The following is a 27,301-nucleotide window of genomic DNA, read 5'->3' as shown; positions in this document are numbered from 1 at the left end:
AGCAGGATCCAGTGGCAGGGCCATGCTGCTTTCAGAACCCCCATCATGTGGCACTAAGACATGCAGGGAGTCCCTGCCCCTGCATGGAGAAGGCAGAAGATGAGGCTTTGGGCCAAGTGAGAAGACTTTCCTGGAAGAAACGAGAGAGATGGTCTTTGGGGTATTGACAGCTGAGCTGGACTCTCAGCCCCACCTTCACCTGCAGGGGCCATAGCACCTGGACAGCACCCCCTGGGTTGCTGATGTCATGATGACCTGAGGTCCAAGGTCCCTCCAAGGGCAGGAGTCTCTGAAAACCCCCTCCCCTCACACTCAGGGAATGCTAAGGAGAAGCAGGACCCTGGGGTCAGGGACCAGTCCAGGGCCGGATCTGAGCCCAGTGGGAAAGGAGAAAGAAGGGAATTGAGATGGCAGCTACAGCTGTCCAGATGGTGAGACAACATCCCGGGGCCCTGGGCCTGATGGAGCTCCAGGGCCCTAGACGTCTCATCAGAGGCCCCTTAGGCCCGACTGCCCCACCCAGGGCCAGGTGTCAAATGTGTGGGGGCTGGAGGTGAGACCCTGGCCAGGAAGACCATGAGGGAGCTGTAATGAGAAGGTCTTGTCCTGGTTCTTGCACAGTGCAGTCAGGCCGCCACCCACCCATCTCCTCAGCTTGGGACTAGGGGCATGCACAGTTCACCTGGCGAAGGGCGCTGATGGGAGGTCTTGACCGTGGAGTGGGGATGGGTGGACCTGGCCCAGAGATGAGGGGCCTTGCTTCAGTGGAGGACTGAGCAGGATGTTCTGAAAGGCAGCTGCCCGAGGAGACACTGTGGGACATACACCACCTGGGCTGGGCCTCGGTTTCTCCAGTTATAACAGGGGTGGCCACACTTGGACACCAGCTCTTTGGCACGTGGGCAGCCCTTCTCAAGTGTTGTGTGATTGAGTGAATCTGGCTCTGCCCACACCCACTTCTGGCTGGCAGCCCAGCTTCCCGGCCTCTCCGTTTGTCACTGGGTAGCAGACCAGGGCTCTGTGATGGCCAAGGAGTTGGTTTGTATACTGTCGGGTCTGAGCTGACTTGGCACGTCATTACTGCCCTCTCTGCAGCTCAGATTGTGATTTCGTAAAGTGGGACAAGAATGTCGTGTTTGCTGGAAAGTTTCAACAAGATGATGGCCAGACCGGTGCCTGGCAGGTGCCTAGTTGTATCTGTGTGGGGTTTTGTCCTGCTACTGCTGTGTCCCTGGTGAAGCTGGGTTGCTGCTGACACTATGTCCTCTGTCTTTCCAGGGGCCTCCCTGGGCAGCCTGGACAGCCTCAGCCGTACCCTGGGCATCCTGGAGGAACGGGTCAACAGCTCGAGGCGCAGGGCACGCAGACATGCTGCTGATGACGACTACAACATCGAGGTTCTGCTGGGCGTGGATGACTCCGTGGTCCAGTTCCACGGAAAGGAACATGTGCAGAAGTACCTGCTCACGCTCATGAACATTGTAAGTGGGGGGGGGGGGAGGCACGGGGGGGCCAGGGCACCTGTGCTTTCTGTGTTTCCTGGTGGACCTAGGGGCGAGTGATGTGGCTGCAGGGAAACTCTCTGGGTCCACAGGTGAGAAGAGGTGACCTTCCCGTCAACCACACTGAGCCTCTGTTTTCTCACCTGTAGATGGGGGTTTTTCTGACTTGGCAAGGGTGTTTACACACTGAGGCAATCTTCCCCCAAACTCCAGCCATTTGTGTCTCAGTTTGCTTGATTTTTGCCATACGGCACTGTACCTGGGCTGTGTATTTTCCTATCAATGAACTGACTTTTTAAAACGTAAAATTATTTACAAAGATACCTCTCTTTACATAAAAGTAACCTAAAAGTAAAACGTAAAGTGATTTTAAAAAGGGATATATATCGTGTGTGTTCCACAGGGACTGTCCAGGCTTCTCCTGAAGTAGTCAAAGGAACTGAAGCTTGGAGAGGGGATCCATTTCTCCCTGTAAAGCTGTGCTATTTAATGGGGTGTTTGTGTGCCACCTAAGCCTTCTAGGGTATGAAGAGGCACTTACTCCTTGTCTACCCAATGCAGAGAGATCAAGGGGCCACCCAACAGGAGAGATTAAGGAGTACCCCCACATTCCAGTCCCCACACCCTACCCCAGAAGGCATGGGGATGCTGCTTGATTGGCCGGTAGAGGGCACAGTCCTGCCTCTTCCCTGTGTGACGAGGAGAGCCTTCCCCTCCTTGCCGGATGCTTGGGGTCACCCAGAGGATGTGGGGCATCCAGTCTCCAAAGTGCAAGCTCTGGGGGCAGCGCTAAGCTCAGCTGAGCCCAGCTGGGAGAGCTAGGGTGGGAGAGAGGAGCAGGGTCTTTCCTGTGTGTAGGACCTTGGTGGGAAGGACAGATTTGTGTAAGGATGCAGGAGCTTGCAGGGGGCTAGATGTGAGCAAGGAAGCCCAAAGCTGGGGAATTGGAAAACAGCAGGGCTGGGTGCCTGTTTTATGAGCCTTGATTTTCTCATCTTTAAAATGGATCAATAATTTCCATCTCAGGGGTTGCTGTGAAGATTAAATGAGATAATGGAGGTGAATGGGCCTTTCAGTTATTAAAAAAAATACGGTTTTGCTATCATGATGGTGACAATACTTAATTCAGTGACAGCACATCTAGAATTATCCTTGAGAAGTACGCCAAGGACTTTGAAGTTGGGAGTATCCCTGGTGAATTCTTCCTGAGGCTGGTGAAACAAATCTGCCTTTTCCGTGGTATAGAGGGTCCCTCTGTCACACACACACCTCCTGCTGCATGAGCTTGATTTTACCAATTAACTTCAGTTTATTCATTTACACCCTCGTGGCCCAGCTGTACCTCAATTTTGGATAATGGGATGGTTTGGTTCATTTCTTGAAAAGCATTAGAAATATAAAAAGTATTAAATTGAAACAAATTTTATCAAAAATACGCACATATGGATTTTAGGATATAAATCTAGAGGTAAGAAAGAGTAGTTGGGCTGTGTCTTTTCCCCTGTCTCAAGTGTTCACTGGACACATGTTTATCCCAGCGCAGTGGTTGGTCCTACAGAAGCAAAGGCTAGGAGGATAGTCTTGGGCTCAGGGCACAGGGAGGCGTGCTGAGAAGTGACACTGGAGCTGAGACTTGAATGATCATGGAGATCATTCAAGGCCCTGAGGCAGAATGAGGTTGGCATATTTTCAGAAGTGCAAAAGTGGGGAGCAAGGGCCCAGGTAGGAGAGGAAGTTGGAGGCAAGCCAGGAGGCACTTGGATGTGACCCTAAGGGCAGTGGGAAATAGAAGTGCTGCTTACTTCCTGCATTAATGAGCAAGACATTTTATTTCTTTTTTCATAGGAAAATGGGAATTAACCCATTCCTTTCTGTCTTAGACTTTCTGGAAGATGAGAAGGGTTGGAAGGGTTAAAAATGTTTGCTGAGCACTTCACCTGGGCACAGAAAGGGTCTCACAGTGTTCAGAGTAATACACACACACACACACACCGCTAAATCATTCAAGCGCTTCCTGCCAGGACCACTTTCCTTCTTTGTCTCCTTAAATCTAGAAAAGTGACATTCTTTGTTTATTAAAATATACTATATTTAACACAGACGATATGTTATTTACAGTGGAAAGTTAGAATATATTCACACAGGTGTGTGGATGTTTTCTGCCACATATTGCCCACTGCCTTGCTTTAATGGTGGCATGTTATTGCATCACATGACGGCAGCACGCTTTTATGTAACTGATTATTTATGACATATTTTTTTCCCATTAGAGGTCAGATCAGCCACTGACTGCAATGAGCATCCTTACAATTAAATCAATCACTCATCCTTTACTTTTTCCTTAAGCTGAATTTCTAAAAGTTCAATCCCTGGTCAACAGTGTGTGTGTGCATTTCAAAGCTTTCAGTGCCAGAATGTTCTCTGTTATTTCGCCTATTCATGCTCGTTGGATCCAAAGCCTAGCTCCGAGCACTGAATCCTTCTTAGCTGTGGTACATTGAGAGCCACAACCAGGCTAGAGTGGAGGAACACAGTGCTCTGTGCCCTGCCCAGAGGGCCTGAGGACGGTGAACCTGGCATCTCCCCTTTCCACAGGCCCAGTGCCTCAACCCAGGGCAGATGGCCAAGAGTCTTTACACCTCAGCACCTGGATTGGGGTGCATGAGAGGATGACCTCCTGAGACTTGTGTGGGGCTGCCTGCCCAGGGTGGGATGGCCACAGCCATGCCCCAGCTTGAGATGCCATGTGGCACATGCACCCACCCTGATCCTTTGGGCATCTGCACCTAAGCCCCTGCCAGGAGCAGAGGTCAGCAGTGGTTACAGGGTAGGGAGTGGTTGGCCAAGAACCTGACCTAAGAGGGGAGACCACGTTTGAGCCAAGGCTTCCCTGTCCCATCCAACTTCACTTACTTAACACAAATTCCAAGGTGAAATAATTTCAAGACTGGCAGCTGCCGAGCATTAAGCCCCAAGGGTGGAGCCCTTCTGAGCACAGGCTGGCCACTTACCCATAAACCTAGGTCTATCAGTCCTGCAGTGGACCCTGCCACCAGCCCCGGCACCCCATTCCCTGCACTGCCTTCTTTGGGACCCATTCTCCATGGCTCTTTCCCATCCCTGCCCATCCAGAAACTCAGCTCAAAGCTGCCCCCACCCTCGGCTTCTGCCCAGATGAAGAAAGCTGTGCCTGAGAGTGCGCTGGGCCTCAGCCTCACTCCCTGGTGCCCTTGTACTAATTTTTTGATCTTACATGCTGTAAACAAGGTCGCTGGCGAACCCAAGCTGAGGCCTGGTCCCCTTGGCCCAGAGGCTCTTAGCCTGTTCAAAGAGGCTAGGACCCCGGGGAAGGCCGCCAGAGAGCCTCAACCACCTGTTTGATGTGTAGCTCATCCAGCCCTGCTGGCTCCTCCAGGCCTTCATACCCGTGCCAGGCTTCTCTTGGGCTCCCTGCTCCCCACATGGCTCTGCACACCCGGCCTCCTTCTGCTATCATCCTGCTCCTGCTCCTCCCAGCCTTCTACAGGCTCATCTGGCCTCCACCAGGCCCAGCCCTGAGGAACAGGAGCTCCCCTCTGCCTGGCTCCCTTGTGTACTAGGAGCCACTGTCCTGTTTGACCTCTGCTCCTTGGAAACATGCTCCTTGCTGTGTCTGGTCTTCCTAGGCTGGGCTGCAGCCAACACTCCTGAACACACCTGCTGCTGACCGGTGCTTAGGGAACGACCATGTTTTCAGACTTGCTCTGCCAGTACCTGAGCTGGTCTCTGCTTACAAGCTCAGGGCTGTGGCAGCGTGCTCCTGGCCTCCTGAGAGGCTTTGCTGGGATACAATTCCTGTGCTCGTCGCAAGTCCGGTTACCTTGGATGACCAGGCACAGACAGTGGCTCCTCTCCCCCAGCTCAGGTGCATGGAAAGCCAGGGATAAGTGCTCTGGGGGAAGACCTGAGCAATTATTAAAGTAACTTGTTTGCATATATATTCTTAAAAGTAAAATCTATTTGTGCCAAGACTTCAAGAAATATAAACTTTGGGCCCAAGATCAGTGCTTCATATGTGGCTTTATAGCATTTAACTGAAGCACTAATTTCAGTCCCACTCTTCCATGAGAAACCAAAGGCCTGGGTGTGTTGCTTGGGATCTCACTGTCCACCGAGACCCCGAGCTGCCAGGATGAGCTGCTGGCAAGTTATGCTCCTTGTAGATGGAAGGCGGACCACTGTGGTGGATGCAGCCACTCCTGAAGGTGGCCTGTGACTCTCCTTTGCTCCTTGGACCTCATACTCTCAGGAGGCTGCTGGAGGCCACTGAAGTCACAGAACAGACTTAAGGTGTCTTCCCCGAAGGGGCACTTCTTTTGGACAGCAAGCATTTTAACACATCAATGTTATATTAAAGTAAGCTTGGACAAATCACTGAGTCAAAGCAAAATTCGTGTGAATTTTTCAAGACACACTGGAGATTTTAAAACAGGGTTGCCAAAACTGCTGCCCAAGGGCCAAATCTGGCCCATCACCTGCTTTCATAAATAAACTTTTACTGGAATGCAGCCACGCCCACTCATTCATGAACTGCCTTAGCTGCTTTTGTGCTGTGGTGATGGAGTAGAATGACTGGGACAGGAAGTGTGGCCAGTGAAGCTAAAAGTAGTCACTACGTGGTGCTACAGAAATATTTGCTATCAGGCTCTGAAGAAAACTCCTACTTGCTTAATGTCCACCTTGAGCTATGGCCCCAGCCCTTCAGAGTTTGCATTTTTATCTCATTGCATCAGTACCCTTGGGTGTGTATGTTAAGGGAGCACTGGGCATAGCATGAGGACCAGCTTTGAAGTTGGAAGCAGTTGCATTCTAAACCTGGCTGTTACCCACCTGGCAAAGTTCCTGCCTTGCCCTCAACTTGGCTTCCTCAATTTTAAACCTCCCAAACATTCTGAAGGGCTATAATGACTGGCATTGTCTCTGGCAAGAGGTGGCCCCAGGAGACTAGCTTCCCTCTGTTCTCTTCAGCTCTTCCCAGCCCCTGCAGCTGGAGCAGCCCTTTCCTGAAGGCCATTGCAGGGACCTTGCACTTGAGCTAAGCTCCACCCCCTCCTGCTCAGACCCCAGCCCAGCCCCACCCCCACTTCAGCCTTGCCAACTCAGTGGACCTGTGAGGTCACTTTGAGGATTCTTTCGAATGAGCTGATCTTAATAACCATTTAAAACAATGGAGCAGGTGAAGCCGATTTCTGGGTAGGAGAGCTTCTCTCTCCCAGCTGTGTTAACTGCTTGTGTTCTGTCTGGAAGAACCCCCAAGGCCCCAAGGCACTTCTCCTCCTGAGGGAAGATGCTCCTTAGGCCCACAAAGAACAGGGGAGCCTTCTGAGCTTTCGGACCCGAGGCCATATCCTCAGACTCCTCTGAACATGGAAACAGTCCTCTGTACAGTATGTCCTCAAACAATGTTTGTCGAATGAATGGTTTCTGTCTGTGCCAGGATTCAGATTTTTTTTTCCTCTTTTCTCTTCTAATTTAATCCAGAAGTTGGCCTGGGCTTACCAGAGCCTTGCCAGGGTTTGCAAACAATCAGAGGCATATGGGCTCCATTTCTCACCAGCTTCCAGGAATGTTGGGGCCATGTGGTGATGATGGGGAAGGCAGTGGGGAGTGGGGGGTGGGGGAGCAGGAATGTTTGCTGCTGGTCCCAGGGAGGGGCAGATCTCATGAACTAGCCACAGAGCTCCAAACCAGCCCCAAGTCCTGTTCACGTGTCTCTGGCTCTGATTCCTGGTAAAGAAAAAAAAATCTCTGAAACTGGACACTAACCCTTGGTTCCCTTAAGTTGAAGGGAATCAAACAGAGCTCCTAGACAGGAGGGACACACTTGAGTTTGGGCCGGGCCATCACACAGGAGGAGAGGACAGGACAGGGAGCAGAAGCTCCGTTGTCACACACAGCTCCCCAGGCCCCAGGGTCTGCTGGTACCATGGGACATAACAGGGCGTTCCAGCACTGTTCCTGCTCCTTGTGTTTGTCCCCACGTACCACTGGGAGATAGGCTGGCAGGGCCAGTGGGGTGTGTGTGAGGCTGCTACACCGCTTGTGAAAGGGCAGCACTCTCAGATGCTGGTGGGAGCCAGGCAGGAGGCGTAGTCAGGGCCCAGGATGGCTGTGGGCAATATGGAGTGGTGGGGATTGGGGTGACTGGAGACCCCATGTCTGGAGATCCCTTCCTGTGTCCCACTCACTTATGGTCATGAGGGCATAAGCAGGCCCAGTGTTGCCAGCTCTTTTTTCCATGAGAAGCTGGAAATCCAACTTTTATAGGAAATCTAATTATTTTTTTAATGTCAGCAAATTGAATTTAGACCTGACACTACGCAAGTGAATCAGAACACAACTGTGGGCCACTCTGACCAGTCAGTGGGGTGATTGTTCCTCTGGCTTAGAAGAAAGGAGGCAATTGCCTGCCTTGCTGTGACCTGTGATGAGGCAATTATGTACCTCCCAGGGCTATTGTGAGCATGACTCAAATTAAACACCAGAAAAGTGCTTACCAGAGTGCTGGGCGCATGGAGAGTGTCCCACAAATGTGAACCATCCTCAGTCACATGTTAGTTCATGTCATGCTCTGAACCCCTGGTCTAAATTGGCCCCATTCGGGACTCTGGGTACAACAGTGAGCAGTTGTGTCCCTGTGTTCAGAGAGCTCGCAGCTCAGGAGGATTGGGAGCAGGGTAGGGGGCGAGTAATTACACCCTGATTAACACAATATAGGGCACTACAGGGTAACAGAGTGCCCCTAACACAGAGGCAGGGACTAACCTGGGGAGGAATTTAAAGTGTGCTGGTGCTGCTGCAGGTGGAAGAATGGCATGTACAAAGGCCCAGTGTCATCATTGTGCATAGTTGGGCCCTGCTGGAGGGTAGGGTGCTGGAGGACAGGCATGAGGTTGCCATAAGGTTGACAAAGCCGCCTGTGACAGGCTGAGGGGCCTGGGATCCACTGCGATACTACTATAGGGGAGTGACAGGGCTGGTTTTAGGTCTTAAAAGAGAAACATCTGTCTTCAGGAGTTTGAGGTTTATGCCTTCTATTATCAGAAATGCCTTTGCCCAGGGCCTAAAGAGGCTGAGCTCACACGTGCTGGCCCTGTGCAAGGAGGCACTTGTGTGATGTCTCTGCATTGCCTCAGCTGCCCTGTGAGGTTCCCTTCTGTGGATAAGATCACCAAGGCTCAGAGAGGGTGGTGGTGTGACTCGGGCATGGAAGATGGGATTTCTGTACCTGTGGAAAGGCAGATCCTCCTCAGGGACCTGGCCCAGGGGACATCCTCTCCCCACTAGTCTGGCCTGACGAGCAAGGACTCCTGAATCCCTGCAGAAGCCCACACTAAAGCGTGTTCTCACCGTGGTCTCTGACCTCCCAACAGCATTTGATGACACTGACCCACACCCCACTCCTTTCTATCTGGTTCTGTGACTCTTCTGGTTTTTCCCCTTGGCTTATCCATCCATGATGTCTTCCTGTTCTCTCTAAGGTTCACTCACCCACTGTGTCCCTCATTCATTCAGCATATGTCTATAGAGTGCCTACTATGTGCCAGACAGTATATAGGTTCTGGGAAAGTAGTGGTGAGGGAGCCTGGGGTCCTGCCTGCATGGATCCCATTCCAGTGGTGGTGAGGTCGACGATGGGCCCCCCCTTTGATGACAGAGGATGGAGAAGGTCCTGAGAGGTGTAGCACGACTGTCCTTGCCTCTGCCTCTACCTCCCTCTACTCCCCCCACCTCCCTGTCCCCTGGGGGAGGCCTCCTGACAGCTGACAAGGAAGCCTCTGAGCAGCCTGTCCGTGGCTTCCCTGGAGAAGCTGATGGTTGTCAAGGCGGGTGTTAGAGTCCCCGTGGACCAGGAGGGTGAGGCGTCCACACTCCTCAGTGACAGCTTGAGGCAGCTGCAGAGCTTGTCTCATGCAGACTCCAGCAAGGAGGTGACAGCTGATCCAGAAAAGCAGAGAATGTGTCACAGCCCAGGGCTGTGGTCTGGGCTGGTGTGGGCTGTCACTCCTCCTGCACCCGGTGCTGAGGTGCACTCCAATGACCCTGGGGTCCTGCTCCCCTGCTGGGGTCCCTTGCCAGTGTGTCTCAGGAGGGTTAGGGATTCACACAAGGCACCACACGTTTAATGTGAGGTTCCAGGGGTCCACTTAGCTGGTTTGTATTTTCAGTACCTTGCTAAAGGTCCAGCACATAGTAGGTGTTGATTGAACATCTTTTGAACAGATAAGTGAGTAAATGAATTCCCATAAAGTGATAATGGTCCCAGAGACTGCCAGGAAAAAATAAACTCCACCTGTCCATGGGAAAGAAGTCCCAGTAGCCTAAGTGTCCTTGTCCTTCCTTTCTTATACCCAAGGCTTTTCTCCATCACAGATGCTGGACGTTTGAAAAGCTGGGTCACAAGGGCACATGGCTGTAATTTCAGTTAGTTTCCCAAATTGCTCTCCAAAGCCTTTGTCCCGATTTCCACTCATGCTCATGTGAGCAAGTTTCTCAGTTTTTCTGAGCCTCCGTTTCCTCACTGGTGAAACAGGTGTCATAATGCTCCCTGGCAGTGTGTAGGAGACGACAGTTCACGACGGGAGGAGGTACCTGGCACAGGTCTCGCAAGGTCAGAGCGGACCAGCGAGATGCTACAGTCATTCCTTTGTGTCTGTGACATTTGCCCAATCAGCCAGCTTTTGGCCGGAGAAGCTTGGCTCTCATAGGGACACACTTGCTTGGCTGGGGAGCAGGTTACAGCCGAGGTGAACCTCAAGCTGGTTTTGACAGCTGAGTTGGTGCCATTCCATGCTGAAGCTGTCATGCCCTCTGCAGATCCCTCGAATGGGAGGCGTGGAGTGGGGCAGGCTCAGGGACTCTGGAAAGGGAGACCTCTGAGGGACCAAGCTGGCCAGATGGGGTGAGTGGGTGGGGAGCTTTGGGAAGCAGCCCAGATCTAGGCACTGAGGACGCAGTTTCCAGGGAGCACAGGTCCAGTGGAAGGAGGGGCCGGGTAACAATCTAACCAATGAGAAAACAAGATTGGCTGGCACAGCACAGGGAAGGCCTGGAAGGAGCATCCTGCATTAGCATAGTGAGCCCCCTGAGAATGTCCTCATACTCAGGACATGGCAGCCTGGTGTGGGGACAGGCAGTCCTGGTGCCCCCTCCCCACAATAGCCTGGCTCTGAGATGGCCCTATGGGCTCCCTGTGGCCCTTCAGGCCTAGAAAGGATCTGTGGGAGTCCTATGCCTCCAAGAGCTCAGCCCCTCTCCCTGTGGTCTGGGCTCCCTTTGCAGCAGTGCATTCACCCATCTCCTCTGTGTTTGTCCTCTAGCGCCACACGTCTGGGTGCCTGTTCTGAGCCAGCCAAGTGGCTGGCAAGGGAGCTGCACGGAAGGGCCAAACCATTTCCCACTGTGTCCACTATATGCTTTCATTCTAGGAGGGGTGTGCTCATAGCAGAGTCGGCACAGTGAGCTGGAGAGCTGCAAGTAGGATTGCGCAGAGGCTTCTGAATTTTGCTGGGAGCCCTGAATTCCTCTAGAGCTTTCTGCCTGTGTGAGGGCACTGGTGACAGTCTGAACTGTCATGGTTTCCCCCATCTCCTCTGGGTGAACGCCTGCTGGGCAGGGCCTCATCACTTGGGGATTCCTGGGGCCCTGGTGGCAATGGGGTGGCTGGCCTAAATCCTCCCCATTTTTGCTGAGGGTTGGGGTGGGCAGGTCTGGCTTCAGGCTCTTTACCTGGGCTGCTCAGGTGTGCTGGGCCCTGGCTGGTCCACGTTCAGGTCCAGTGCCATGGCAATCTGTCCACAGCCAGTCTCAGGCCAGCTACCTCCACCCCAACCAGCACAGCTGAGAGCCTCTGACGCCCACACACCCTCTTCTGGGCCTGGGGAGCCAGGCTGCTATTGGGTCTGTTCACGGACAGGGGCCCATCCCATTTCTCACCTCTACTTAGCGCCCCGCATGGGGAGTGGACTCTGCTCTTGCTGTGTGGTCTCATCTTAGGGTCCAAGTGGGAAGCAGGGCCCATAGCCCTCGGGATCTGTTTGACCCTAAAGGTGTGTGGGGAGCAACAGCAGGGGTGGGGGCCATAACCCTGGGTCTGACTTCCTGCCTCTGCTCAGCCACCTCCCCATACCTCCTTGGTCAACCAGGATGCTTTCTCCTCCCCTGTTCCTGTCCCTGGGGACTTCCCCTGTACCGTGGCACTTGTTCTCATGATGATATTGCCCCTCTCTCTTTCCTTGGGTGGAAAGGGTTGGAAGGACAGCAGAAGAATATGACTTGCAGGAGGAATGAAAAATCATTGTTTTCAATGACACCGTTGTGCCCTGTTGGACACAGGTGACAGAGATCACATCTCAGGGGTAGACATCATGCGCCAGGCTCTGAGGCTGGTGCGGGAGGGGAGGGTGCCTGTGGTCTCCCTGCGAGGGGCCCTCCCTGAAACTCTGCTTCTGGATGAACTCCAGGCTGGGTCCAGAGCTCTGTGGTCAGGGAGCCAGGGCTGACAGCTGCCCAGGGTAGACCTCTTCCACAGAGAAGGCAAACTTTTACATTAGCATGCGGAGCCAGTCCTGCCTTATTGCCTATTCCAGAAGAGAAACTTGGCTGTGTCTTTTAAGAAGCAAAAGGTGCATTACAATGTATTTTCCCAAACAAGAGTCTTTGGCCTCTCTCCATGCAGAGAAGGGCTGCTGCTTTGAACATTTCCCCCCAAGGTTTAAAGATTCCTGGATCAATTTCCCAGACAGGGCTCAAGGACATTGTGCCAGCCTCCCTGCCCCCTGTGGTCCAGGCTGAGGAGAATAGCTTCTCCTAGCACATAGGCCTCAGGGAAGCCAGGGTGGGGATGGAGAGGCACTTGGGCACTTACTTGAGGCCTAGGTCATTACAGGGCATCCTGGACTCACTGCTGTCACACATTTTGCCCATTTCCTACTGGTCCACATTCTCTAAAGTTATCTACTCATTCATTTATTTAAAACTCTTTACTGCCCACCTAATATGTGCTTGACACTGCTGGGGACACAGCAGTGAGCAAGGAAGAGAGGTGCTTCCTGTATCAAATAATAGTCAGTCTGGGAGCAACTACTTTAGTGAGTGTTTTAGGGCTTGCTTTGAGCAGGGGACAGTTATGCTGGGGAAAGAACATGAAAAGCCAGAGGGCACAGCAAGTGCAAAGGCCCTGAGATGGGAATGAGCTCCCTGTGCAAGGAACCCAGGGCAGACTGGGCCAACCTGAGAAGAGGCAGCAAGGTTTTGACTGCATTCCAGTTGCAGTGGGAAGACCTTCCAGTTGTAATTGGAGTGGGGGTAGCAGGTTAAACAGGGGAGTAACTGCCCTGCTCCTTTGAAATGCATTTATTACTTTGACTTTATTTCTTTAAATGCTCTTCAGATATTTCAAGAATTCAGGGGCTGGAGGAGAAAGGAGGGAATTCTAGGCATGAGCCTTTGCAGAAGCAGCAGGAGAGGCAGCCAGGCTTCAGGAAGGGAGAGCTGTTGGGACTGAGAGTTCTTGGAAGAAAGTAGCTGATGTGGATCACAGAAAAGCCAGCCAAGCCAACCTAGAAGGGGCCTCAAGGGCCTGTTCCTGGAGGCACTGGGGAGCCCTTGAGGGTTTCAGACAGAGGAAAGAGGGCAGATCTGCTCTAAGTGGTGACTGAGTTGTGATGAATGGTGTGTGGGCTTTGTGAGCAAGAGAGGAGGTGGGCAGGCACTCAGTAGCCCTGCCACTTGCATGCCTGTCTGGGAGGGGAGGTGAGGTGGGGGTACAGGGAGGAGGAAGGATGTGAGGGAGATGTTTGGAGACCATCCTCTGTCTTCGGTTGCTCCTTTTGCCATGTCTGTCAGCTCTTTGGTCAGCAGAAATGTTGTAGCTGTGTCCCTATTAAGGATGTGAGTGTTTTATTGGGAATTTCATGCATTATTCCCAGTGGTTCTCACGCCCACATGGGCGCCGCAGGCTTCCTGCTTCAGCAGCATCTGAGCAGCATCTTGTGGGGAGAGGGAGGCAGCTGGTAATTTTACAGCCCCCTGGAAAGTTGGCATGGCTCTGGGGATCAGGGCAGGGCCACTCAAGCCAGCAGAGGATAAGGGTAGTGGGACCCTCTACTCAGCACAGTGTGGGGACAGGGAGCCAGCACCAAAGGGGAACCTCTTTGCCAGTTTGGGGTCTCTGTCACACCACACCAACGAGCAAGAACTCTCCCCCAGCCAATGGTCACAATGGGGGTCCTGTCCTCTGGGAGGGGGCTTCTGGGGCCTGACCTCAGGGGGGCCACCCCAAAGGCCCAGCAGCCCCTGGGAGGTATGAGTATCATAGAATGAGGCCAAGGCACTGCTGGCCGGAAGCCCTGCCTCCCTAAGAGGAGTCATGTCCCCATGTGGAAGGGGCAGAGGCTTCCTATCTATGGCAGAAATCAGTGAAAGGATCCCCACAGTTCAGGCCTACCAGGGTGGGTAGGGTTAAGGGAGAAGGTTTGGCTGCCAGCCTGACCAGTGGCCTGGCCTCCTCATTGGCAAATGTCCTGGGGTCAGTAGCAGTGAGGGTGTTGATAGCAGAGGGGACTGGTAGTAGGAGAGACCCAGAAGAGAAGGTAGGAGAAGGCCCCTGAGGCCATTCACACCATTACATTGGGGGTTGGAGTTTCAACATATAAATTTGGGGGACACATCCAGTCCGTAGTAAGGCTGTTTGTCACCTGTCCCTCCTCCCTCTGGGTAGGGGTGTGTGCATGGTGCTGCTGCCCTGCATCTGCACACATCTGTCCCTGCGTGCTGTGCTCCAGGCAGTGGCCCTCCAGGCTGCAGACCTGGTTTGAGGCACCTCAGGGTTTAGTCTCTCTGCTTCGGCCATGCAAGGAGGTCTATCCCCTCCTGCAGACCAGCACCCTTGGGCTCTCTCTGAGGCCCACCTGGGTTCCCCAGCTGTCCTGTTCACCGTCCCTGGATCCCCTACACATATCTGGGAGCTTGACTGCCCTTGCAGGCTTCTTGCTGCTGAAGTTTCTCATGCCTCCATTTCTGCTCTCTGAAGCCACCACAAAATGTAAACACGTCCCCCAGATCCCAGCCAGCAGGCAGGGGCGGGGGTTCAAGTTCTTCCTCCCATCATCTCCTCAAATATCAAGGCTGTTTTTATGTCATGCCTGGCCTCTCCCCACCCCCCTTCCTGCCCCTCCAGCTGCAGAGGGACCTCTCTATATCACTGCCTTCTGTGTTTTTGCACAACTTTCAGTCTAACTCTAGGAGCCAAATTGGCCAGTTTTGCTGGTGATGGATAAAGCAACTGCTTTGAGGACAAAAAAAACTTTCTCTCTTAAGAAAAAACTGGCTTTTAGGGCTATTTTCTAGGTGTAGAGTTAAAATATCTAGTTTGACCCTCAAAGCTGAGCAAGGATGCCTGCATTTTAAGGGTGTGCACCCTGCCCCTGAGACCTCAGGGGTCCTTCGGGGCAATATGAGCTACTGGAAGTGACAAATATAGCGTTTCACCATTTTCAGTCATTTCTTCTCACATGTATGGAAATTTAATTCTCAGAAGTTCTGTGAGGTAGGGACAGTTACACTTGTTTTACAGAGGGGGTGGCAAAGTGTGGATGAGGCAGAAGAGCCTCCCAGGGCTCCACCTTGTCAGCTGCAGGTGGCTGGGTGCCAAGCCACCCTCTCCAGACTTGTGTACTGGCGACATCTGTGCTCCCGTAGGTCTGTCAGTCGTCCCTTCCCTGCAGGAAAGTATTTAATCCATTAATATTTGATTTTCCTTGTTAACTCTCAGATTTCCCAAAGGGTCTTTCTACTTTTTATAGGTAGCAATTATCATTGCTCAGACAGAGAGTGTAAAAGTTGAGGCTCAGAGCCAGCACAGTGCTGGCCTGAGGCAGTGGAGTTGCTCTGCCCTCACAGAGGGCCATCAGCAGCCCCTGGGCTTGGAGGGCACACAGGGAAGGGTGTTCAGCTAGTTTATGCCCCTCCACTCAGTGACAGCCTCAGTGGATCGATTCTTTCAGGGTTTTGAGCACCTGCTGTGTGCCGCTGGGGAGAACACAGGTTACCATGCAGCTCACATTTGTGGGGGACACAAAGAGCTCCAGAAGTAATGGACACCGGTGCTTGCTGAGGACCAGGTCAGACTTGGGGAGGCCCTTCTGAGAGAAAGTGACCAGAGGTTAGGTTGCCAGGAGGGGAGGGTTTGCTCAGCCAGCAAAAAAGGCGGCAGTGAGGGGCCATTCCAGGCAGATTATTGAGAGTGTTGGGGTAGGGTCAGTGGGAAGAAAGGCTCTGTCAGCTCCAGACCGGCAGATAACCTGACCAGCATTTCCAGAAGGTCATGCTAGCTGTGCTATGGGGAGTGGGGTCCCCTCACCTTTCTTGTGCCATGACATCTGGTGAAGCCCACAGACGCCTGCTCAGAATAATGTTTTAAAATGCAAAAAATAAAATCCATGAGTAAACCAGTGATAAAACACAAAGGAAAGCAACCACAGGTATCAAAACAGAGCACAGAAAGCGATGGTGGTGGAGATCAGGCAGTTCCACGGGACAGCGAGGAAAGCATTTCCAGGATCCACTCACAGGAGACTGTGGCGTGGCTGGGTTTATTCGTGATGTAGAATCAAAGGTGTCCCCTCCTTGGTTTTCAGTGTCCCGTCTCTAGATGGAGATCCCCCCATGGAAAAAGTCCAGTCTTGTCCTCAGCAAGGCCAAGACAAAGGCCAGCTTTCAGAGCTTCTGCTTCATTGTCCTTTGGAGCCTGTGCCATCTTCCGCGGGCCCCAAGTGGCCACTAGACCTGCATGGTCGCATGTTCCAGGAGGGAGAGAACAGGAATAAATAGGTCTAGTGCCGGTCAGAGAGGGGAAAGAGAGAGAGAGGGAGATTCTTTCTTCATCTGAGATTATGCATTCTCAGGGAGGAACCTGAGCTTTTTCAAAATAACCAGTCAACTTCCCAAGCTTTTGCAGATTCTGATGGTTTCACCCCCTAGCCAGTGATCCCTGTCCTAGGTAGCCTGACCATCCTCTAAGGTCAAGTACCTCGCCCTGCGCCATTTGACTTCCGTTGGGCATGTCTTTATCTCCTCTGCTTCCCAGGCAGTCTGCACTGCAGCGGGGGAGGGAGGGGTGGTCATCCTTCGCAGGGCGATGCTGGGGTCCCCTGGAGTGTGTGTGAAGCTGTAGCTTCCTGGTGAAGCAGCCAGGCTCAGTGTCCCCAGATGACCGTTCTTAACAATGTCTGACTTCCCTTGCTCTCTTTCTTATTAATATTTAGTTAACTATGGTTACAAAAGTACCTTTCACAGAGTAATGTCTGGTTTTGTGGTGTGTGTGTTTTTAAAAATTTTTTTAAAAACATGTCTGTATTGGTTTTGAGAGAGAGAGGAAGGGAGAAAGATAGAGAGATAGAAACATCTATGAGAGAGAAACATCGATTGGCTGCCTCGGCTGCCTGCTGCACGCCCCCTACCAGGGATCAAGCCCGCAACGTGGGCATGTGCTCTGACTGAGAATCAAACCAGTGACCTCTTGGTTCATGGGTCAACACTCAACCACTGAGCCACACCAGCCGGGCAATAATGTCTGTTTTTTATTAACACATTGAAATAAGATTAGGTGGTGGACCTACACTGACCCCCCTTCCAAATAGTGATGAGCGTAGATGACTTTTCACAACCAGCAGCAGTAACTATAAAGTGATTTCTACTGGTGACAGTCCCAGGACTGTCCATGCCTCTGGAGTTTGTAGCCTGTCGTCAACCTTGAGGGAAAGGCCATGTGCAGTTAGAGGTTAGTGCGAATAGAGAGGTCAGTGTCCTGTTCAGGCTCCAGGTGGAGAATGCCTGTGCTAGAAAGAGAGGGCACTGAGGAGGGGGTGGCCATAATCCAGGGACAAGTGGTGGCTGCAAGGCAGGTGGCACAGAAGGAAGAAAGGGCTGGATGCAAAGTTGAGGTGATGCTTGGGTGTCAACTGTGGGAAAGAGGAAGGAGTGTGGGGGGTACGTGTGTGTGTTCTGGCCTGGGGGCTGGTTGGATGGTGATGTCATTTGCAAAGCCAGGGCTGGTCCTTTGGCCTGAGATTCCTGCTGACCACATCCCCCTGGTTGTCTTTCAGGTCAATGAAATCTACCACGATGAGTCCTTGGGGGCCCACATCAATGTGGTCCTGGTGCGGATAATCTTGCTGAGCTACGGGAAGGTGAGCAAGCACCCAGCCCAGAGCCCCATGTGCTTTGGGATGGTGGGGCCTCCAGTGAGATGTGGGTGTCTTTGAAAGTGTCTGTGTCTGCCCAAACAACCCTGCCTCTCCTGGCTGCCCGGTGCTTCCTGTAAGAAACAAGAAACTTGTGAGCCACCCCCATTTTCCTGCTCCCTTTTCACCCTCACCCCTCGTTTTCAAGGGTAGGTTTTGTTATTATTCTGGTGTGGTGAGGCCGACAGATCATTAGGCGACTGCCATGGAAAAGATGGTTTACTACTCACAGACCCCACCATGCAGGGCCACACGGGGAAGCACCGGGTCAGTACCTGGGTCAGTCAGGAGGTAGAGGGAGGGAGGGGAAAACAGGGGTGAGAGCCTTTACTATGGTTTCCACAGGAAGGAATGGGCGAGGCAGGGTCAGCAGGAGTAGGATTGACCAGTTTGAATAATTTCAGCAGTCTGTGGGGCATAGGGCTGTTTCTGGTCCTGTGGTACCTGGCCCTGGATTGGTCAGGGCAGGGGATAGTGGCCCAGAGTGTGAGACCCGGAGGAAGGAGGTGCTTGGGGGGCTAGACTCTGGATTGCTTGGTTTGCATTTGAGAAGCACACTCCATAGCGAGTTGTTCACTCTCTCTAGGACGTGGCTCACCCTGGGAGGGCAGTTCCCCGGGGTCAGCAAGGCCCCAGATGTCAGAGCATGAGAAACAGTTAACATTCCACTCCTACCCATATCTTCAACAGCGTGCCCTCCTCTTCCCATGCTGTTCAGCCTCTACCCCGACGGGGCGTCTTGTCCTCCCGACCTCTGTTCACTGTCAAACTTGGATCTACCTTTCCCAGCAATGTGCACAGGTCGATGCATGTTTTGTGCATCTGAAAAGAGAGCCCCACCCCAGAGAGCTGAGGGGGGCTGCTCTGCAAGGAGAAATGTGAGGAAAGGAGGTGCCCGTGGTACCTACCAGCTGGGACTGAGCAAGTCCCTGCGCCAGGCAGCTCAGAAGCACTTCATACATGTTAACTCACTCAATGCCAGGACAGACGGGAGGGGGAGCTCTGATGGTTCCCATTTCACAGAGAAGCACACTGAGGCTTAACGCGGTACAGTGGCGTGCCGGGTGAGTCGCCAAAGGCATTTGACTCCTGGGAAGTTGGGCTTCCAACCCTGATCATTAAATTCCAGGGTGCATGGTCGACCTTACTCAGTGTGTTGAAAATCAAATTGTAGTAAGATCAGGCCCCTCGGGTGTGGTCATTAGGTGAAGGGTTGTTGACTCCTTCACTTGAAGACAGAGAGACTCAGCCTCAAAAAATAAAATTCCACTGCATACAACTTACAAGGCTCGCAGTATCAAAATGACAGTGAAGGGCTCGTTTGGCGCAGTGAATTCCAGGAACAGGGGACTCGAACCCACTGTCCTCACCCTGGGAAGCGTGTCTCTCCAAAGTGGGGGAAGCAGCCACAGCAAGAGCACCAGTCACAGACCCACAGGGAGCATAACATCTACCAGCGCCTACATCAGAACAAGGAGAGGTTGGTGAAAACCTAACCGGCCGTATTCCAGACCTTTCCAAGACCTTCAGCACATTACATTTTAATAGGCATCAAAGTTTCAAATGATACAATGAATAAAGTTAAATTAGTAGTTATATAACTTTTTCCTTGCCCTACAGAAAGAAGCCTGCTTTCTTTTTGAGGGGTCATAGGACACTTAAAAATTACAAAAGTACTTTAGGTCATAAAGAAAATGTCAGTGACTTTTATACAGCAAAAACTGTCTGGGCTCTCTGCTCTGACTCAGTGCCCCAAATCCAGGGGAGAAGAAGGGTGTATAAATGGAAGATCCAACTCCTTTGAAAATCAAAAACAGCTCTTAGGGGGAAGAAAGTCAGAGCTGCGGTTGAGAGTATTTGGAGAACTGAGGAGAACAGTGCACTGCAGCTGGGAGGCAGGCTCGTAGGTGCTCTTCAGGATGAGCAGGAGAGAAGGAACTGGAGGCGAGTTCAAACACTTGTCAGGGGCCCAGACCACAACCTAAAGAGAGCAAAACCAAGAAAAGCGCTCAAGAAAAGCAGATGCCAAGAAATTAGAAAATAAAAACAATAGAGTCAATCAAGAAGAGAGCCTTGGAAAAGGCCAACCTCTAGCGTATTTAATCTAGAAACAAAAGAGAGGAAGCCAAACTAAGTGGGTGTGTTACCATGTAACCTGCACCTGGGGGCTTCTGTGGGCAGAAGAGGAAGCATCGGAGCCGTGGGCACCGGGCAGCTGCGGGAGAGCTCCCCTCGGGCCGTCCCCCGCCTGGTCACTGTGAAGCCCTTAGGGGACCAGTGGGGGAGGGGTATGCACACCTGCCTTCGTAGGTTCAAGCTGTGAAAGGTGCTCAGCCTTGTGCGCAGGCTCATGGAGGAGCATTCTAGACACACAGACGCAGGGAAGGGAAGCCTGGGCCAGGCCCATGTCCGGCAATCCAGTCCAGCCTCCATTCACAGGCAGGGGTCTTTAGAATGTCCTTTGGGACTTTCCCTTGTCCCAGTGGAGTAACCATCAACATGTTCTCTCTTTCCCCTCTATTCCTTCCTCTCCCCAGGTCTGGTCCTTCCAGCCCTTCCAGTCCTAGCCCGGGGCCCCTCCACCAGGACCCTCCTGTGTCTGAGGAATTCTCAGGTCTTCAGAATGAGAGATGGGCCCAGTTATAGCCCCTTCCCCTTCTTTCTGCCACTGGACACACAAAAATGGGAAACTTTGGGTCCTGGGGATAGAAAGGGGAGAAGAAGCACTCACTGGTGTGTATACCAGGTGGCAGACTGTTTCCCCCAGGTTGCTCTCATGTTGATTAAAGAGAACAATCTGGAAATTGCCCATGGTTCATTGCTTACCGGTGCTGACAGAGCTTTGGCTCTCATTTGGCTTAGAAAGCGTCCGTCTCCTTTGCAGTATTGGTCACTCAACTGAACAAAGCTACTCCTTGGCTCTCGCTGTGCTCACTTACCCCACCCAAAGCATTTTCTTCTTGTGGTTCTTTTTCCTTAACTGAGGCTGGTCACAGGCTGACATTTGCAGAAGAGAGTCAAACCTGAGGTGAGAATTTGAGGATCTTTGGGTCAGAGACCTGGAGATCCTGGAAGATCAAGGCTTTCCTGGGGAAATGAGAAGATTGCAAAGGGGACTCCAAAGAATATAGAAATATCTTCATAGTAAATTCCATAACCACGGAGGGAACTCAAGTTCTTCACTGTTTTCAAAGTTTTTATAAAATTACCCCTAAATAGTCAGCTCATCTCTTCATGCCAGTGCACTCTTTTGCAAGGACTTGTTAAGCAAGGATAATACAATGTCATGTAAACTGTTTCAGAACATACACAGGTACATATTTACAAATTTTGAAACCCAACAAGTTTATTTGTATAACCAACGTGATTCCTACACTCAAAGGTAGCATGTCCAAGACAAAGCACAGGCTGTGTCACTTCTACAAGTAGATGTGAAAATCAATAACACTTAAGGAGAAACACCCACCATGATGGGCAGGGTTTACCCCAGGGGTTTGGAGATGGTTTACTCTCAGGAAGTCTGTTCATATAATTAATCACATTCGTTTCCTAATAACAAAGTGTCATCTGACAAATACTCTTTGAAGGGCTTCTGTGTGCCAAGTGCTGTGCTGGGTCACAGACATGTCCCTGACCTCAGGAGCTGCTTCTAGAGCAGAGGTGTGGTCGAGGGAACAATTACAATAGGAGATTCAGGGGCTCCCTCAGTGGGGAAGGTGGGTCAGGCCACCCTTCCTTCAGAGGTCCGAACGAGCAACTGGAGAAGTGACTTTTCAGCCACAGGAAGGAAGTGAAAGAGGTAAGCTCCAGCACAGGGATGTTTCGAGTTCATTTAAAGGCTGGAAGCGGTGCAAGAGCATGAGCTGGAGGAACAGAGAGCCGCTGAGTCTGCCTGTGGGGAAGAATGCAGAGATGGGGCCAGCAGGAGTTGACACTGAGGAAGCTGGAGGAGCAGATTGCGAGGGTGCTGCATGTCCCACCGGCGGGTTTGGTTTGCTCAGGAGGGCAGTTTCAAGCAGGAGAATGGCATAATCCTATTTGCATTGCTTTTAAATTTTATTTGTATTTATTTATTTTTAACTTAAGTGCAGTTGGTAAACAATATTATAATAGTTTCAAAGTTATATTAGTTTCAGGTTTACTATATAGTGATTTGACATTTTTATACCTTATAATGTGATCACCCCTCTAATTCTAGTAATCGTCTGTCACCATGGAAACTTATCACCAAACTGACTCTATTCCCCTTTCCCTTTTCACTCATCTCCCCCTCCCTTCCGGTAACCATCCCTTTGGTCTCTGTGTGAGTCTGTTTTTGTTTTGCTTGTTTATTTGTGTGTGTGTTTTATATTCCATATAAGTGAAACTATACAGCACCTTTTTCTGCCTGACTTATTTCACTTAGTATAATATGGCGAGGATGTGGAGAAGAGGGAACCCCTGTGCACTGTGCAAATTGGTGCAGCCAGTATTGAAACCAGTATGGAGATTCCTCAAAAAACTAAAAATAGAACTACCGTATGACCCAGCAATCTCACTTCTGGGCATTTATCCAAAAACACGCACACATACTAATTTGTAAAGATATATGCACCCCGATTTGCATTTCTCCTGTGTGCACAACTGATGGGTGGGGGCTCTGGCTTAGGAGGGAATGGGCACCATTGAAGGGGGGACTATGGGAGGCTGTGCTGAGATCACGGCCACAGGGATGGAAAAAGGCGGGCAGACAAATGAGAACTTCAGGGGCCAAATCAGGACTATGTGGGTGCTAAGTGGATGAAGGTGGAGGAGCACTGGGTCCCTGCCTTGGGCCACCAAGTAGATGGTGGTGCCAACTGCGAGAAACAGGGTGTGGGGAAGGCGATGAGTTCCGCTGACAATGGTTGAGTTTGAAGTGCTGGGTGCCATCCCAGTGGGGACAGCCAGGGAGAGGCTGGCATGGGGACTGCAGCCTGGAGAGAAGGGGTAGGCGCTGTTTTCTAAGGCTTTGGGGTGGTGCACAGGGAAGCACGCCGAGTTGGGGCGTCTGAGAAACAGCCTTGGCCACAGAAGGCCCAGACAGAGCAAGGGGTGAGATCCACTCAATAGGAGCTGAGAAGGTATCTCTTGATTTTTTAAAAATCCGAAAACTAGTAACAGATGGTAACATGACAACCAGAATTTTTTTTAAGGTGGGAAAAGAATTTAATGTCTCTAAAAGTGTTATGCATAGCTAATCCTTAGGATTTTCATAGATATTTACACAGGAAATAGAGCGGTTCCATGGTCAGGTACTTATATCTGAAAAAGGCTTGTAAAACAGGTATTCCTGACAGCAGAATTTCTCAGAGACTTTACTGTGGATATGTGCACAGTGAAGCTCCCAAGAGCTGGGTCAGAACACAGAGTTTCTCAAACCTGCCTCTCAACGGCACCCTTTTTCTCATATAGTCAACTTTCTACAGAACTTGCTTCTGGAAATGCTGCCCTTGAGGCAGTCACAGTAAAATTGGCAACAAGAAGGAGGCACATAACTTTGTTACTGAGCTTCTGGAAATTCTAGACAATGTCAAATGACATGAAACCAATGTTGGGAAAGAGCGGGTAAAATTACAATTGTTCGCTGATAATTATGTGCCTGGAAAACCCAAAGGAATCCACTGTAAAATTTTTTGAGTTAATAAAAGACTTTAGTGGCATGGCCAAATATAAGATAATTATACAAAATTAGTAATTTCTGTCAGAACCCACAATGCCTTGGTAGTAGGGATAATAGGGAGAGAAAAGTTCCCTTTATCATAGTAACCAAAATATAAAATACCTGGAATTGTCCTAACAAAATAGACACAGGGCCTATGGGAAGAAAATTGCACATTGTTAATGAGAGGGAAAAAATAAAAGTAAATGAAGAGACATATGCTATTCCTTATGGGAAGAAATGTGGATTTTTCCAGATTAATAATTGGAAATTTGATGAAATGATTCTAAGGTTCATCTAGAAACAGTCAGAATGGCTGAGAAAGCCTTGAATGCCAATCAAATAAAAAGGGATTTACTTCGAACATGTTGTAAAGTGAAAATATTTAAAATCCTACTGTATTTGGATAACAGATCAACTGAATAAAATATATAGCTCTCAAAATATCCCTCATATAAATAACATGTGATAAATATAGATAGTACAGTTAAGGCTTATAAGTAAATATATGATAAATATAAATTTCATATATAGTAAATTAAATATGTCATATAAATACAGGTTGAAAAAACATCAACTATTTAAATCATACAAACCAAGAAAGAAGTATTGGTCATCAAGGGCTTCTTAAGCATACATATAGTAGAAGGAATTGTAAAGGGGAGAGAAATATATTTGAATACTTAAAATATACAACTTCTGTCAAAAAACACAATTAAAAGACAAACCATAAGCAGGAAAAATATTTGCAATATGGAAAAAATATCCTAGTATATGAAATAGACCAGCTCCCCCATACCCATCCCCAGCCGAGGCCCCACCCCTGGGCTCCAGTGGGGATAAAATCAGTAGCACTTGTGTTAGCAACATGTTGTTTGTCTTCCAGCTTATGAGAAGCTTCTGAGTTATCTCAAGTTTTTTCCTAAAACAACATTTTTCTCCATGTCTTAAAAAAAAACACAAAACAGCAGAAGAAAAGACATAATCTTATTTTATACAATATGCCATCAGCCAGGGAGCAGAACATCCACAGCACTTGAGGGTTGCATAGCAACTGTTTTTCAATTGATTTTTTGAGAAGTCACCAAAGCTACTGAACTGTTCTCACTTTCAATATTTCCTACGATAATGAAAATCAAAGCAAATGGAAACTAGAGACTTGGGGGCAATCAGAGAACAACGGGTTTCTTGTCATGAAAGACCAGGTCAAGATGAAGTGTAGAACACTTGTAGGAGTTTTTCAGCATTGGAGAGGAAAGGTCTGAGAAATTCTGAGTCTCTTAGTGGAAGGCAAGAGAAGAGAGTGCTGGGGGTGAGGGCTCAGCATGCCAAGAACCACAGTGTCCAAGGTCTCAGTGCCACAGTCCTTGTACTGTGTGTCCTGGGCCATCTCCCACCTGCTCTGGACCTCTGCTTCTTTACCTGTGTGAGGGACAGTGTAAGGGTTTCAGAGCAACCCTGGGATAGCCCCCTGGTCTCCCCTGAATCTGGATCCCAGCCTGCAACCTGATGATTGCCAGCCCCTGGTGAGGTGGACCTGCTAGGGTCCAGAGAAGGATGGGAACATGCTGGGCTGGACCCTTCCCTAGGAAGCCAGCTGTGGCTAAGCCTGGAAGGGTTGTGCTGAGACTCCTATGCTTGGCTTTCTCTGGCAATAGGCTCCCAGCCTTGAGGAGGAAGGATTTCTGGAACATGCCCTAATGATATGGAGTCCTAATGATATGCAGAGAAACGAGGAGCTCACTTTCTGGCTTCACTTGTATTGTGGTTCCAAGATTCCTGTCAGGATGAGATCTGAGCTCCTCAGAGGCTGGCTCTGCACTGGGGTTGTACCCATTTTTCAGATGGGAAGCTCAGGACAGTGAGGAAACTTATCTAAGAACATGAAGCAGATAAGGGATGAGCAAGTCTCTCATCCCAGTGCCCTCATGCTGCCCAGGTGAGCCCCACCTGTCACCTGCGGATGCCCTGATGAACTGCTGGACAAGCTTAGGGACCTTTAGGCAGATCCTGGAGCCTTCAGGAACAGAAACCACAGATTTGTCTCAGTCTCCTGGACTGAAGGAGGGAACAGCATAAATAATTCAGCTCAGTCAAGAGCAAACAATGGAAATGTCAGAGAGCAGTGATTGCAACAGAACATTTGGGGCAGGTCTTGATTGACTTTTCCAGTGCGGGACCCCAGAAGCTGTCTCCAACTCCTGAAGTCCCCACTGCTGGGTGCCTACTGGGCCCAGAGCTGCAGCTGGGTCCTGAGGCTCCTCTGCCAGCCCGGCCCCGGCCCTGCGGTTCTTGGGCAGCAACGCCACCTTGTGGCCGCCTCAGGACTGCCCTGCGTTTCCTGTCGCCCACCCCCACCCCTTTCAGCAGGTGGACTTGGGGGCATGGCACTTCAATGGTCTGAGAGGTGGTTCCTCATCCAGGAAACAGGAAAGTGACAGCACCTTAGGGCATTAGAATGGTTTAAATTAGATGATACGTGTAAACTCGGAGCCTGGTAATCAGCTCATAGTGGCCCTGGTCCAGGGATCCCACAGCTGTCACCCAGCCCAGGATGCGGACATGCCCCATCCAAGGTACTTTGCTCTAGAGAGCTACGCCTCAGCTCCCTCTGTGGGAGGGCTGGTGGTCTGTGAGGTCTGTGGTGATTCTGCGGCCACCCTCTTGCTGAGCTCACACATGGTCTCCACCCCAGCACAAGTGGGAATAGGCTCAGTCTTACAGAGATTTCCTGGAGCCCATGTAGAGTAGAGACGAGCAGGCCGCAGAAGACAGAGGCCATTGGGCAGGGAGAAATGCAGACGCCACAGGGAGTTAGCTGTGAGACTCTCTTATTGATACAAGCTGATCCTTCAGCCTCTCTCTGTCATTTCTGAAGGAGAAATAGATGAGTCTCCTCTCCTGGCTCAGAGGAGAGCCACTGCTGACTTGTTATGATACCTGGCAAGGGCATGGGATGACCCCGGAGAGGGTGGCCCATCTGCATGGGCGCAGGCGGGACACAGAGGAGTGGAAGAAGGTCGGGTCTGGGTAGGTCCCACTAGAGCCCTAGGACTCACGTAACTTAGACCTCCCTCCTGGGTCTCAGGCCTGCCCGGCCACCCGCATCTCTGCCAGGACACCTGTCTGTGAGGAGCCTTTGAGGCATGCGAGAAGATTGGGGGCAGTGTTCATGAAGTGGGACAAATAGGTCGAGAAAGCTTGGGCCTGGGGTGCAGGAGGCAGAAGCTCATGGGTGTTTGTTTTGGGGGCTGCCACTAGGCCAGGCAAAGCTACTTTAGCCAGTTTTATCCTTTTGAATCTCTTCTCCACTGGCCTAACTTGGGTCTCAGGCCAGCTCTGAGCAGGGGTGGGCAGAGCACCTGGACTGATGAGCTATAAGCTGCACCCCAAGAAGTGGGAGAGCTCCACAAAATAAAACTTCCAAGCTCTCCCTGAGCGAGCAAGCTGAGCCCCAGAAGACCATCCCATGACTGTGTCCCTGTGCACTGCCGACCCCACACTTAGCCTGAGAGTTTTCGGTGCTCCCCACATGCCTCCTGCATGGGCCCCATTGCCAGAAAACGTCCTTACCTCCCACCTGCCAGCCGTGACACCTCTCATTCTCATCTCTTTACACCTGAGTCCTGACTCTGCTGACATGCCCCCATCCACCTCAGTGGCCACTGTCCCCTTCCATGCCCCATTCCCTTCTCACTGACCAGAAGGCTGTTTCTGAAATGTACATGAGCCCTGCACCTCTCAAGGGACACAAAGTAGGTGTCAGGTCGCAGGTGACCCCAGGCTCCCACACCTTCCTGAATGCTCCAGACCCAGCAAGGATCAGGCCCTGGTTC

General features: G+C 51.0%; 1 protein-coding gene across 1 annotated transcript in view; it reads left to right on the top strand.

Moving 5' to 3' along the window:
- The window catches only part of ADAMTS2 (ADAM metallopeptidase with thrombospondin type 1 motif 2), a 152,558-nt gene that overhangs the window by 77,866 nt on the left and 47,391 nt on the right, over positions 1-27,301 (top strand). The window contains exons 4-5 of the mRNA XM_081134337.1: positions 1,279-1,481; positions 17,648-17,731. Coding sequence (XP_080990463.1) covers positions 1,279-1,481; positions 17,648-17,731 — 287 coding nt within the window. The remainder of the gene's footprint in view (positions 1-1,278; positions 1,482-17,647; positions 17,732-27,301) is intronic.

This window comes from Miniopterus schreibersii (assembly GCF_964146895.1).
Source record: "Miniopterus schreibersii genome assembly, chromosome: 4".
Classification (NCBI taxonomy): domain Eukaryota; kingdom Metazoa; phylum Chordata; class Mammalia; order Chiroptera; family Miniopteridae; genus Miniopterus; species Miniopterus schreibersii.
Note: the sequence above shows the minus strand (reverse complement) of the source record. Positions and strands in the feature narration are given on the sequence as shown.